Genomic DNA, 14,087 nt, shown 5'->3' with positions numbered 1-14,087 from the left:
CCCGTTTGGCTCAGAGACTGACCGACATTGTAGCCCATGCCGAGTCGATCTCTGCTTTGTTTGAGACCACCCTTACCATAGATGAAGATTACTTGTGACACACCAAGTGGTTGAGGAGGTTGGATGATGAACCGTAACTTGAAGAGTGAGGGGAACTAGGTGAATGACGTTGCCTGATGCGGAGCACCTACCCGTGATTGGCCACTAGAGGGAATATGACCCGGTAAGTGGGGAACTCGAGCCTCAGCCACAATTCTATCTTATCCCTCCCGATATCCTTAAGGACTTGCCTCAACCGATTATAGCTTCTACTCGGCAGAAGGCTGCCCCGACACCTCGTGAGACCCATGGAGTGAGGGTGACTGGAGAGGTGACGATCGAGACTCCTTACACCTCACAGAGCTTCTACCCGTACCAGTATCCGTTCTATCCTACGGTTCATGACCCTAGGATGCAGGTTAGCGAGCTCACCGAGAGGATATCCACCACTTTAATGCTGAGGAACATGCACGAGATGGCGCACCTCCAGAACGTGGGGACCGACCTTGCTCAGCCAGTGTGGTGGAGGGGAGTAGTAGATGACAGCGGGGTACGGTGTTCCATAGCTATAGAGTTGACCCAACTACATGGCGGCACCCAAGTACCTACTAGTATGGTTACCTACTAGTATGGTTGCCTTGCAGGGCCGTGGGGAGCCAACTATGGTAGCTAGCTAGATGAGGAGGGGAGGTGATTTGGTGGTGAAGCCGCTGCTGGGACATATCAGGGAGCTGGGACATCGGGCACAAGTGGTGGTGATGGCATGGATGATGATTTAGGCGTGGACCCTTGAGCCTCGTTTTCATTGTTGTTTGTTTTAGTTTTGGATACTTGTTGCGGATTTGGTACTATTTTTCGACGTTCGAATTTATTTGTGTGTGTAAAATGACCATAAGGTCAAGACTTTACTCCTTTCATATTTTACGTTGTATTTGGAACTTGATTTTCTATGTTGTTGGATGGTTAGACTATACGTTGCAAGCGAGTGTCGAGTTCTATAAGTAATGATCGGTAGCAACAGGCATTCTACCTTCAAAGTACTCGACCGAGTACTGACTACTCGACCGAGTACCGGGTACTCGGCCGAGTGCGCTCTATTATTCGACCGAATTCTCTGGGTGGTGTTTGTAGCTATTTTCGTGGTTCCATTAATTAGTTGCATTATTTTTGTTTGAGTTGTCTGGCTATTTTCGTGGTGTGATTTATGTGGACCCAAGGCGTGGGTGATACTGTGTTATCGTGAAGGTATTGTGGTGACCCAACGACGTGGTTAGAATTTGAGAGGATGTGGAATGTGAGTTGGGATGGATAGAAGCATGGTGGCAGTATGATACTATTTTGTGTGTTCAATTGCTATACGTCATTACATGCATATGTGATTCGAAGTTATGTTAATCCCATTTAATCCTTGAGCATAGTTGCATTGGATCAATTTCGTGCATGGTTATGTTCAATAAGAAGATATGATGACTGATTAGTTATTTTTTGTGTTCAAATGTATATACTTTCTTGTTACAATTGGTAGTGAACTTCGGGGACGAAGTTCCTTTTAAGAGGGGCAGATAACATCGTGGCAAAAAACATACAAAAAAAAACCTTATTTAAATTGTTGTTTTTAATCTATTAAGTTGTTGCTATCTAATCTATTTACTCTTACCAACTTTATTTTCAAATCGGTTTAATTAAAGAGTATGGTAGTAATGTGGTTGATGGGGCAATCGCTAATTTTATATTGGGCAAACATTAGTTTATGGTTGTTATGATAATGTCATAGTAACTCTGTGGTGGTATACATGTAGTGATTAGTTGCTTTGGAGACGGTGTAATAACTTTGTGGTATACACGTTGGCATTATTTAGCGATTTCATAATTACTGTGTGACCTTTCGTGTTGCCTTGTTGCATTGCGGTTGGCGTATGGGAAGAACTTTGGGGACGAAGTTCCTTTTAAGGGGGGAAGACTGTAATACTAGCCCTGTTAAGGACCCGTTGACTGACGCATTGACGATGAGAGACCCTTAGTAGAGATGGAAGAGGGAGTTACATAACATTCTTTACTGGTTACTCGACCAAGTTAGGGTCACTCGGCCGAGTAACGTTGGTACTCGACCGAGTGAAGGGTACTCGACCAAGTACGCGTTCTGACAGCGTGTTAATATAAAACATGGAGGCTACAACGTGATTCATTTCCTCGATATATTTTCATTTGTTCCTAAACCTAATTTTCACTCTCCCAATCCGCTCAACTCTCACCACCCAAATCATTAGTTGCCCTTGAACACTAATCAGGGAAGGGGGTAGCTTGTGCATGGGGTCATCGAGTCGGGTCGTCGCCGCCGTTGGCACCTGTTTGTTCTTCAAGGTGAGTTTGTGGATATTGGTTTATCGTTTTGTCTATGTTAATGGTTTAGTAATAGGACATAATCATGGTTGTAGGGTAGGATACATATTCGTGCTTGGCATGGTAAATGATTGATGCATTTCTATGGCATAGCAAAAATGTAGGGTTTCTCTACTCAGTTTCAGTTCATGGTTGTTTGTCTTATTGTGTTATGTAGTTATCTTTGTTGTGGGTGTCTTGATGAGTTGATTCAGTTACAGTATTGAGATAGTGATGATGGTGATGGTTATTATTGATATTGATTGTGAAGCCATTGTCGGGAGATGGTCTTCACCCTCATGTTCGCCCATTATGGCTCCCTTCATAAGGGGGATGTGCACATTAATGATCTGGGTTCACTCTTTGAAATGAGAGGGGCTTAGGTGGGCAAAGCTGTGGTCCCCCACTGGCGGTGTTAGCTACCTATTGCGATTAGAACCATTGGTTACTGTGTGATTGGCGTGGGGGAGTTTGGCAGTTGTTGGATTGAGTTATATTGGTTTATTGTGTTACTTTATTCTACTGTCTCTATATGCTGTTACTGACTTGTGTGGTGTGTTTCTTCTTTCTGTCCGTGTCTGCGGTGATCCATTTGATATTGCCGACAAATGGTGAGCAGTGAGACTTTTCAGGTTGCTATGGTTGCTGTCTTGTTATAGTTGTGGGGCTGGAGTGATCGCATGACATAAAGTTGGCTTGAGTCGATAGTAGTTCGCCAGTTGTATCTTCTTAGTGTTATAGTTAGTTCTTTTTCTTTTGTTTCTGTTGTAAGTTATAAAGAGATAATTTATAGTTCTTTTATGGTCTATTTGATATACTTACCTCCGGCAACCGAGATGGTAACGCCCTTACTTATTGGGGAAGGTCTTGTTAAGGCTCCTTGGTAAGTGAGGATGTTACAATAGTTACCAATGACTCTTATCGCAACGAGTAGTCGGGTTCCCATCTCAACAGGTAACCCACCTCTGCCGATGTCGGACCGCAACACTGAAAATCAAATCCCCGCTCATCGCAACGAGCGAACCTAGCTTATTGACGGGAGTCACATGGGGCGAAACATGGGGGTAAAACCATATCCCGACATGGCTCCACAATATCCATTTTCATTCCTCCAACATCCAACAATCTCAATAACCACAATAATATACTCACAATGACAAACAATCGCAACAATTCAATCAATCAAAAACTGTATTGAGTAGGAAAACCTTACCTTTTCGCAATCCAAGCACACACAAGCAATCGCAATAGCAATCCTCCATGAAACTGTCACCTAAAAATAATAATCAGATACAATTACTAACTACCCTCTCAATAAACAATTTAGTGTGCCCAATTACCAAATTCCCCAAAAATTAGGGTTAAGTCTAGTATAAACATAAAAAATAGAGATCGGGACTTACAGCAACAATTGACACGACGTAAGGTGAAAACCCGAATCCAAGTGATAAATCTCTTGTTAGATGACTAAGAGAGATTAAGGAGGGTCTGGAAATGTTTAGGGTTAGAAATGACGATTAGAAACTAGTTAGGCGACTTATAAACTCCCTCTTAAACATAAAAACGAACCGCGGAAATAACTCCCCAGACCGGCAACTCGGTCGAGTGTCACAACTCACTCGCCCGAGTGAGACCTACTTGGTTGGGTGCCCCAACAGCTCGACCGAGTACACAAAACAAAACTTACACAAACTCTCAAACATCCCCCAACACCACTCGACCAACACAGCTCGTCTGAGCATGGCACACTCGGTCGAGGACCTACCTACTCGATCGAGTGCAACATAACAGAAATGCGGAGTATTACAATAAAGTACACTTAAGTTAACTTTTGGGCCACAACTCAAGAGAAGTATGACCTAGCACTCAATTGAACTGATACTAACCCGACCAAAAACGTAACCGGCTCAAAATACAATAAACCGATTCAAGTGACTAACCCGAAATGAACCCGATCAAACTTGAACTGAAACTAAAAATAAGGTAAATCAGGTTTGAATCGAACCGATGTAATCCAATGCGAAACCAAACCGAATGATTCGTTTGTTAGATCTACCAACACTGGTCATTATTAGATACAACACACCATCACCTAATGATGAATCGAATTACCTAAGAAAAACATCAAATTTAAAACACAATACAGTTTTAATAATCATTTAAATTAGATACGATTTAAGACGAATACTCTATTTTAAACAAGACTTCCTAAATTAGATAAGTGGATATAAGTGCTCATAGACTCACTAGAATCTCCACCTTTACATGTCCAAGAAGCGGACCACTTCTACAAAAGTGGTAAAGGTGGGCAAAGTGCTCACAAGAATTCAGGCGGGTTTTTCTTTTGAAACCTCAACTGATTTTATGCAGTAATTCAGTAATTGTATAAACTTCCCCTTCCCCCACTCCACTTCTTCCTCTCTAACCGTCCACAACTCTTTTTTTTACTCTTTTATCCTTCCATACATTTTCTTAATTTTAGTCACAACAAAACAGAAATCAAATTTTGTTACTGTTTTTGCCAATCATGAAATGGGGAAACAAGAAAAAAACCTCCTCAGCTTCTCCATCATCTTCGTCTTCCACTTCGTCACATTCCCATTTGATTTCCCATGTGTTTCCTCAATCCTGGCTATCGAAATTCAAGCAATCGAGCGAAAAAACGGGTAATAAGATGTCGAAAAACAACCCAAGTGAGATTAAAAAGGAAAATTTAGAAAAGTTGAGTCCAAGAGCATCATTTCCCAATGATTCTAACTACTACAAGGATAAAGATGGGTTTTGGAGATTCTCAATGGGCGAGAAAAGATTGGAGGTTGATGAGAAATTTACGGTACACCAAAATAATAGCGGTAATTGCAAAACAAATGTAAAAGAAGTCGCAACGAAGAAGAGTGGTGTACAAGAGGTGAAGAAAGTTTATAATGAAGTAAATGGGTATCGAAAGTCTGTGGAAAAGGAATTGTTAGAAGATGAGCTTCTGAATGTGATGCAGATGTTAGAAAGGGTCGAGGAACGTCCAACTTGGACAACCACCTCGAAAAATACCAACGTTGTTCCAAGGGATTTTGATAGCGGGAAATCAAATTGGCAAGAATTGAAGGATGCGAAAATGAAGCAAGTTTTGTTGAAGACTGAAAAGCAAAGAAAGTCATTTCATATCAGTAGGGAGTCTAAGGTCAGAGTGTCATCTCCAAGGACACCTTTAAAGACAGAGACCTTCAAAATAAGGGCACTTGAGGACATGAAAAAGGCAAAACTGAAAAGCAAAGCAAAGGAAATAGCACAACAGGAGAGAGCAATGTCGTCATTAGGGAGTTTTGCTGTTGTGAAACGCTCGCAAGATCCACAACAGGATTTCAAGGATTCCATGTTTGAGATGATCCTGGCGAAAAGAATTACTAGACCTGAGGAACTGGAAGAGCTTTTGGCATGTTATCTAACTTTGAATGCTGATGAATACCATGATCTTATTGTTAAGGTTTTCAAACAGGTATGGTGTGAATTGGAACAATCCTCTTCTAATAATTAACTAAATGTAATGTAATTATAGAGATGTTACTTAGTTAATTATTATGTTACTAAATTACTAGTCTAAATCCCGCGCAATGCATTATGCAGACGCGGTATATATAGGATTTTTACTTTTAGTGTATTACTTCCTGGATTTAAGTTATAGGAGTATCTTTGAACTTTGAAGTAGTTAACTTGGAGTTTTTAATTGTTCACAAATTCTTGTTTAAAACGGAAGTATCCGTCTGAAAAAGTAATGAGCAGAAAACAGCATCAAAATTCATTTGCAGGGAAGTTTCAATGATTTAGGGGGCCCTGATGGAAAAGTTTAGAAAAGAGGCCCCTCCATTTTGTTTCAAAATGGTTAATTAGAAATGTTGTTCAGGATTCCAACTCATTCCTCTTTTCATTAAAAGCTATGACAGCCTTCTTCAAACATGATTTCATAATAATACTTATACTAGTTTTAAACCGGTGTAAAATTACACGGGTATGTATTTGGGCAAGTATTAATGTTTTTGGATGTATATTTGTTTTTGCATTTCTAAAAACAACATATTTTAAAAAATTTCGACTGTTAACTTATCGTGTTGTTATTATTAAAAAAATATTTATTACAACAATTGTGAATTATTTATTAAAAAAAAATTTAAAAAAATTTTATTAAAAAATTTTTAATCACTTGCAAATTAAATTAAAATTTATTTGTTTTTTTAGAGTAAAAAAAATTAAAATTTGCTTTAAATGCTAGTTAAAGACTAAATTAACTCGGTTGTCTATCATTGTCACCTACCATTTTCGGTGTGCGCGGCTGATAGTTAAGTTGCCGAGTTTTATATTACAAGTAAATACTCCGTCATGATTGATTTTTTAAACAAAAATTTTTTTTACCACGTAGTTTTAAAAAATTATGTTGTTATGTTGTTGCTGCATGGTACAATAATATTAACCATAATACATGAATATTTTATACTCCAAGTAAATACTTCGTCAAGAATTATTTTTTAAACAAAAATTATTGTACCATGTAGTTTTAAAAAATTATGTATGTAATTCACTTGCGTTTTATGTTCTATCCCGTATATAAATGTAATTCCTTCTCGTAATTATGTAATTTTATTATTATTTAATTTTGTTTTAAAAATTATGTAATTCAATTTCATTTACTCCCATTTGTAATTCATTCTGCGTATATGTTATTACTTTTAGTTACACGGAATGTATAAAATTATTTCATAATATTAATTCATAGAATTTTTTCATAATATTATTTCATAGAATTTGTTGTAAGACGGAATTTATCGCATGTTTGAAAAGACGGAAATCTGAAGAAATAAATACATTGCACACTAACGGGTCCCACCATGACATGAATTTCCAGAAAAAAAAAAAAAAAAAAAAAAGAGGTTGCATTAATGACGTGGCGCGCTGAGGATCGGGTATTGTCTTTTGTATTGGGTGTTGATTTTCGCAGTACACATTTTACTCAACGCAGTACGCTTTTGACCAGATTACCCCTCTCATTTCTGCACCTAAAAAAATTATGCATGTACTACTCCAGAAAATGTAGAAACAAAAGACGGTACGGTGTACTGCATTCACCACTCAACTGCCCCTAACAACCGCCTCGCTAACCATCGGGGACTCACCTCCCTTCCTCATCCGTGATCCCTTTCTCCCACACAACCGAATCTCGCGCCTTCTACCCACCATCCTCAAAACTCAATCCCTAATTCCAACTTTTTTTGCCGGCCATTCATTACACACTTATATCTAGTGTTTATGTTAGCGTTATTTGTGCAAGGTTAATTAATTTGAAAACCTAATTTCCGTATTGTCAATGATTAATACCAATTCTACTTTGTATTTCACACATTTCTACTGGAATTGTCGACTTTTTTTTAGGGTTACTAATTTTATGTGATTTGATAGTTGAGTATGTATAAATAATTGAATTAAAATTTACAAATTTGATAAATTTTAGAGGGTATTTTGTTGAGAGGATGAGCATCACGATTCGCTGTTTGGGTTTTTAGCCAAGGGCAATGAAATGGAAACTATTACGAAAATGTACTGAATTGAGTAAAAAAACGTACTGCGAAAATAAACTACGTTTGTATTAATATAGATAAGATTTTTTACAACTTGTTGCCAGACAATTCATTCGTAGATGATCAAAAATCTAACAGCTACATGACAATATTTTTGTCTTGTCATTATGTACGCAAGGGCAAGGGCAAGGGCAAGGGCATGGGCGAATCTACTTAATGACTCGTAACCAAGTTGTTATATAAGATCGTCCCATTGTCAATTTAGGTAATAGATGACTTGGATAAATCAGACGTCTCCCAGAAAACATCAGACGACTTAACTGATGAAATAATGTAATGATAATAATCATTTCCTAGTTTCCCAATTGCCAATACATGAACTCCACAGCAAATAAGCAGACATGTAGATAAACTGCCAGTGTTGGTTGAATGAAGCATGAAAACCAAGCCAAATAATTGAGAGTATTATTATTTAGAAGAATGTAAGGCAGCATTTAGGCATGAATGGTATGATAACAAGTTTGGCTTTCAAAATAAGATACATTTCTGCATTTTATTAAGGGTTTTTTTGTCAAAAGCTAGCTAAGATTTGTCTCATTTACAAATACACTACCTATCATTTACCTTTAATTTTTTAAGTTTTGTTGAAAACTACCAAAACCTATCCCGGCCAAATTTTGGTCAAACTCCGGCATTGACCTTATTTACTCTAATTCTCACGTGGGAACTCTCTTATTTTCCCTTTTTTTCCCTCATTCCTCTTTTACCATATTCCCCATGCCTATTTCCCTTTCTCCTTGACCTATTTAGGATTGGTGAATTTTATTTCAATCCCCCATCCATTATTTTGTAATGACAAAATGTAAGCAATGCAACTATGCAATTAAAAAGAACAGGTATTTGAGTACATTACATTGCATTTCATATCAAAATCACCTAATATAACATCTATTTGAAGTCTAAATTAGTCAGCATTGAAATACATAGCAAACAATATTGAAAACACCAATCCTATGAATATCTTAGCTTTCTTCTTCTATGACCTCAACATCTCCAACGCAAATCTCCATCTCATCACATTTGACTTCAAACTCCTTCAAATGCATCTTCTACTTAACTCCTTGCTTAAGTTGATTAACTTTTCTCATCATACGAAACTTCAAGATGTTTTAGGTACAACATGAATGCCACAATTGTATACCTTTCTTCTAGTTCAGGTTTTCGTGGATCTTATTGAGGTACTTGACATTGGGATAAACCAGAAATGGAGATGAAGGAGATAAGAAGAAAGATAAGGGGGTAGGAGAAGATGATGGTTGTGAATGAGAAGGGGTTAAATCAGGACAAGAATGAGGAGGGAAGAGAGGGTGTTAAATTTTTCCAAGGCAAAACATAATGAAAGGGTAAAAAAAACAATTCCCACGTGATAAAAGGAGTAAACAAAGTCAATGCCGAAGTTTGACCAAAATTTGGCCGGAAAATGGATTTTGGTAGTATTCAACAAAATTTTAAAAATGAAAGGTAGTGTCTTGCAAAAAATAAAATGACAGGTAGTGTATTTGCAAGTGAGACAAATCTTAGGTAACTTTTGACAAAAAACCCTTTTATTAAATAATAATCCCATATGCCCCATAGTACCCAATGCTAGGCTCAATTATGCGTGCATTAAACAAGCATGGGAACATTTTTTTTTTTTTTTTGATAAGGTACTAAAACTAGATTGATCCTCTAGATAGGACCAACTTATCTCATACTTTCGAATGATAGAGGTAAGTTGAAGCCACCGGCTTTCAAACCACCTCGAAAGAGTTGGACATGAATGTCCAATAGAAGCCATAAAGTCGGCAACTTTGTTGGCTTCACGAAAACAATGTTTAATTATCACTTCATCAAAGAACTGAAGATCTAATTTTACATCTTTGATAATACTAGAAATTTCTCAAGAAATTTGCCAAATAATAAGGATTGAGTTGGTAACACATAAATTATCACCTTCTACAATTAACTTCGAGATTCCTAAGTATTTAGCTGCTAAAATATCTTCTTTTAAAGCGAGAGTTTCAGCAACAAGAATACTATTAGATCCGTATTTTTTTGCTCCTAGCAAAACAACTTTACTTGTAATACTACAGTTTTCCTAAGCTGGTACTCGGCCAAGTGTGGCCTACTCGGTCGAGTAAGGGGTGTCGTGTATCCTAGTTTGGCTACTGCTCAGGAACACTCGGCCGAGTATGTGGAATACTCGACCGAGTAGAGGGTACTCGGCAGAGTATACTCTATACTCGACCGAGTATCCGGTCTGACGGGTTTAATTTCGCGATTTGGTTAAGGTGATTAGAGATTATTATAAATTATGCTTTTACGGTTTCTAAATCATTCTTTTACCAAAACTAAACGACGCTCACATCTCTCTCTAATCACCCTAATAATTCTCAAGGCTAATTGATCGGTCGCAAGTCTACACTTCCGTCTCTTGTCTCGATTTATTTGGTAAGTCTCTAGTTCGTTGTAATCTTCTAATAGGTTGTCTTTTAGGGTTTGGCCCTAATTATTGTTTGGGTTAATTTGGGGGTTTAGGGTTTGGTCATCATATGTGTGTTGATTGTTGATTATCATTATTGTAGGTGACGATGTGGTATTTGTTATGCATTTGTATGATTGATTGTAGCGTAGCGGATTGCGAAAAGGTAGGGTTTCCCTACTCAGTTCCTGTTTAATTGATTTGAGATTATGTTGTTTTGCGTACGATTGTTTGTTTGCTGATCATCGTTGGAGTGTTGGTGCGGTGTTGGTGTGGTGATAGTGTTGGTGTTGTGATGATTGTGGTGGAGTCACTTGCGGGAGTGGCTTCACACCCTAGTTCGCCCTCCGTGGAACCCGCCACGGGAAGGGATGTGCACATTAAGGGACAGGGATATCGCTCGTTGATGAGCGGGATTTAGGTGGGGATTGGCTGCGGTCCCCCACTGGCGGCGAGGATTACCTGTTGTGATGGGTAATCTGGCAGGGCTACACACTTCGGTGTGTAGTCGGTTACTGTGTGAGATCGGGAGACTGGAGGAGGAGGATGATCAGCTGGTTGCTTATTGTACCTGTCTTACTTTAATTATTCAGTAACTGACCTCGTTGTTGTTTTGTAAAATCTGTGGTGATCCATTCGGGGATGGTGAGCGGTGATTGACAGTGATGCGATCGTTTAGCTTTGGGGCAGTCATGGGCAGTCACCACGCAAGCTTAGCTTCCACTGCCAAGAGTTCTAGTTGTCATTTTGTAGTTGTTGGTTTTTGGATAGTTCTTTAGTGTCGGATTTTGAGACTATGTAAACTTTAAATCTTTCGTACTTTAATAATGTGTTTTGAGTTGTTGCTTTTGATATACTAACATCTGGCAACCGAGATGGTAACAGCCTTTCATGCTAGGGTAGTCCTTGGTATGAGGGGGTGTTACATTACCATTGTGATCTCTTATAGCATAACCTAGGGCAGCTTTATTACCATCTATTTTTTATCCGTCAAAATTTAGCTTTAGAAACTCATTTTAAGGTTTCTCACACCAAATTTTTTCCTTACTAATAGTATTTCTAACTGACACGATAGGGTTATTTTCAGTCGTTGACCAATCAAAATAAATCCTAAATTACTACTAACTGGTAGCTAGTGGCAAAAAAGGGTCGAATCCACAGGGAAACAAGTTAATTATTCTTTTTGCTAATATTTAAGTTTGTCTTAAAGGTAACCAATTTCCTCAAATATTTTTTTGTTTGATTTCTAACAACTAATTGCGAGGTAAATAAAGACGAATTCAATAATATTAAAAAGTCTAGGGATCGGATTCAATAGGTAGTCATCTAGGGGTGAGATTTAATTCATTGATTGAGAAATTATATTGTTTAAGGCCACAAGACCAGTCGATTCTATTATGTCATGCGGTCGCTATCATTAAGTCAGTCTTTTCAATTGTCGCAGCCTATACTAGTCTTAACTCGGTTGGTGAAAATCCTAGTTTGCAAGACTAATTAACCAATTCTGATCAGTAATTAATCAATTAGAAGTAAGACAACAATTGAACAACAATTAAGAGCAATATAACAATCAATTCATTAATTAACCCATTTCTAACAACCTAGATTCTCTTTCACCCTAAATTATGAAATTAGCTACTCATACTAATAATAACAATAACAATAATATGAATGAAAGATATAATTGCAAGCATAAAAGATGAACAATGAAATAATTGTATAAACTAGAACTTTGAATTAATTAATAACTAGAGAAAGATTAATGAATACCGTATTTAGAGAGTGCTTAAATCCGGAACAATTGCAATAATACTAAACAAGAGTTTTCTAGGGAGCTTTTAGGGTAAATAATACGTAAGTTCTAATTATGACGTGAATTGGGTATTTATAATAAAGAGTAACCGACTTAAGGAAATTACGCGAAAACTGCCAAATCTGGGTATACTCGATCGAGCCTAGTTGTACTCGATCGAGTCATATCCACTCGATCAAGTCCTTGTGTACTTGATCGAGTATTTCTCGTTTCAGCTCCTTTCTTCGTGTAATTCTTCTTCAATTCTCTTCCTTTATTCTTTTAGATTTTTGTGCCATACATCGTGTATTCCTTCGTGCCATCTCCGCGGTGCTATATTTCATTTTTTTGCTCCACAAATGCATCATTCCTGCATTAAACACCAAAAAGCGGAAGTAACAACATTCTAATATAAATGGCATATAATTAATGTAATTTAGCACGAAAACCGTATCAAAAGTAACTAAGGGGAGGCATATAAATGTATAAAAATATGACTCATCACACGTCTTTATCAGGATTATTAAGATCCTTATGTCTAGTCTCATTCCAAATCTTGATGCTATTATTACATAAAAGGATAAGTTTGCTGATATTAAAATGAACATCATTAAAAATAATGTCATTTCTATGGACTATGCATTCTACCAAATAAATACAATCTTAATGAAATCGGCTTTTCGAATTAAAATTTTAAGATGATTAAGTTTCTCTATAAAGTATTGACTTGCAATATTATCGTATATTGCCAAAAAAAAAATTGTTAAAGCTAATTATATTCATGTCTTGGATGACTTATGCTATCAAGGAACACTTAAAAAAGAAATGATCTTTATCTTCAATTGGATGATTACACAAAACACATTGAGGTGGGACAATTATATGATTTCTTAGAAGCCTACTTTTCATAAGGAGACCATCTACACAAGTTTTCCAAAGAAAAAATTTCAATTTTTGAGGAACATTTAGTTTCCAAATCCAGTAAAATTCACATTTGTCAATATTTCTATCGAACAAGCCTTGTGCTAACCATGTCGCTGTTTTGGTCGAGAAATTTCCATCCACAGACAACCCCAAAGAAGGGTATCTGGAATATCATTGTGCGGCAGTGGAATATTAACTATCTGGTTAACAATATCATTATTTACTATATCTGATGCCTTACTGACATCTCATTGTTTATCAGGGGTTATGAAATCTCTAACCAAAAGATTTAAATCAAGGTTACTATGACCATCTACATTTCTAGTAAGGGGATAAGAAAAAGCCCAATTGTCAGTCCAAAATTTGATATTGCTACCATTAACTACCTGCCATCTCAACCCCTTTCTAAACATGTCCCGAATACTCATGAGTTTACGCCATTGCCAGGAGCAAACTGAATTAGGCTTAAATTCAAAAAGTGAACAATTTCTCAAATATTTCTTAGTTATCACTTTGACCCATATATTGTTCTTTTTCAAAAGAATTTTCCATAAAAGTTTCATTTGAAGGGCTTTATTAGCCATTTCAGAGGATTTTATTCCTAATCCGCCAAGAGACTTTGGTAAACAAACTTTATGCCAACCAATTAAATTAGGAGAACGCTTTGAAGGATTCTTATTCCATAAAAAATCTCTATTAATTTTGTCTAATCTGTTATGAATACTTGAAGGGAGGAGGAAACTTTGCATTTGAAAGGTTCTCTTTGCGGCAAGGTTAGCATTAACAACAACTAGTCTACCTACTTGCAATAAAGAATTAGCTTTCCATTTCGATAATTAAGCGCATGAGGAATTAATAATACTTTCAA

At 37.1% G+C, this 14,087-nt stretch overlaps 1 protein-coding gene across 1 annotated transcript; it reads left to right on the top strand.

Moving 5' to 3' along the window:
* The first annotated feature begins 4,710 nt into the window (after positions 1-4,710).
* Positions 4,711-6,150, top strand: LOC141642913 (uncharacterized). Its single transcript, XM_074451909.1, has one exon. It carries the CDS (start codon positions 4,946-4,948, stop codon positions 5,948-5,950), a length of 1,005 nt encoding a protein of 334 aa, XP_074308010.1. The 5' UTR covers positions 4,711-4,945; the 3' UTR covers positions 5,951-6,150.
* The last annotated feature ends 7,937 nt before the right edge of the window (positions 6,151-14,087 follow it).

This window comes from Silene latifolia, chromosome 2 (assembly GCF_048544455.1).
Source record: "Silene latifolia isolate original U9 population chromosome 2, ASM4854445v1, whole genome shotgun sequence".
In the NCBI taxonomy this organism is placed as follows: domain Eukaryota; kingdom Viridiplantae; phylum Streptophyta; class Magnoliopsida; order Caryophyllales; family Caryophyllaceae; genus Silene; species Silene latifolia.
This window is presented reverse-complemented; position numbering and strand designations above follow the sequence as displayed.

Coding starts and splice junctions, on each gene's coding strand:
- LOC141642913 (XM_074451909.1), top strand. CDS start 4,946: ATGAAATGGGGAAACAAGAAAAAAACCTCCTCAGCTTCTCCATCATCT.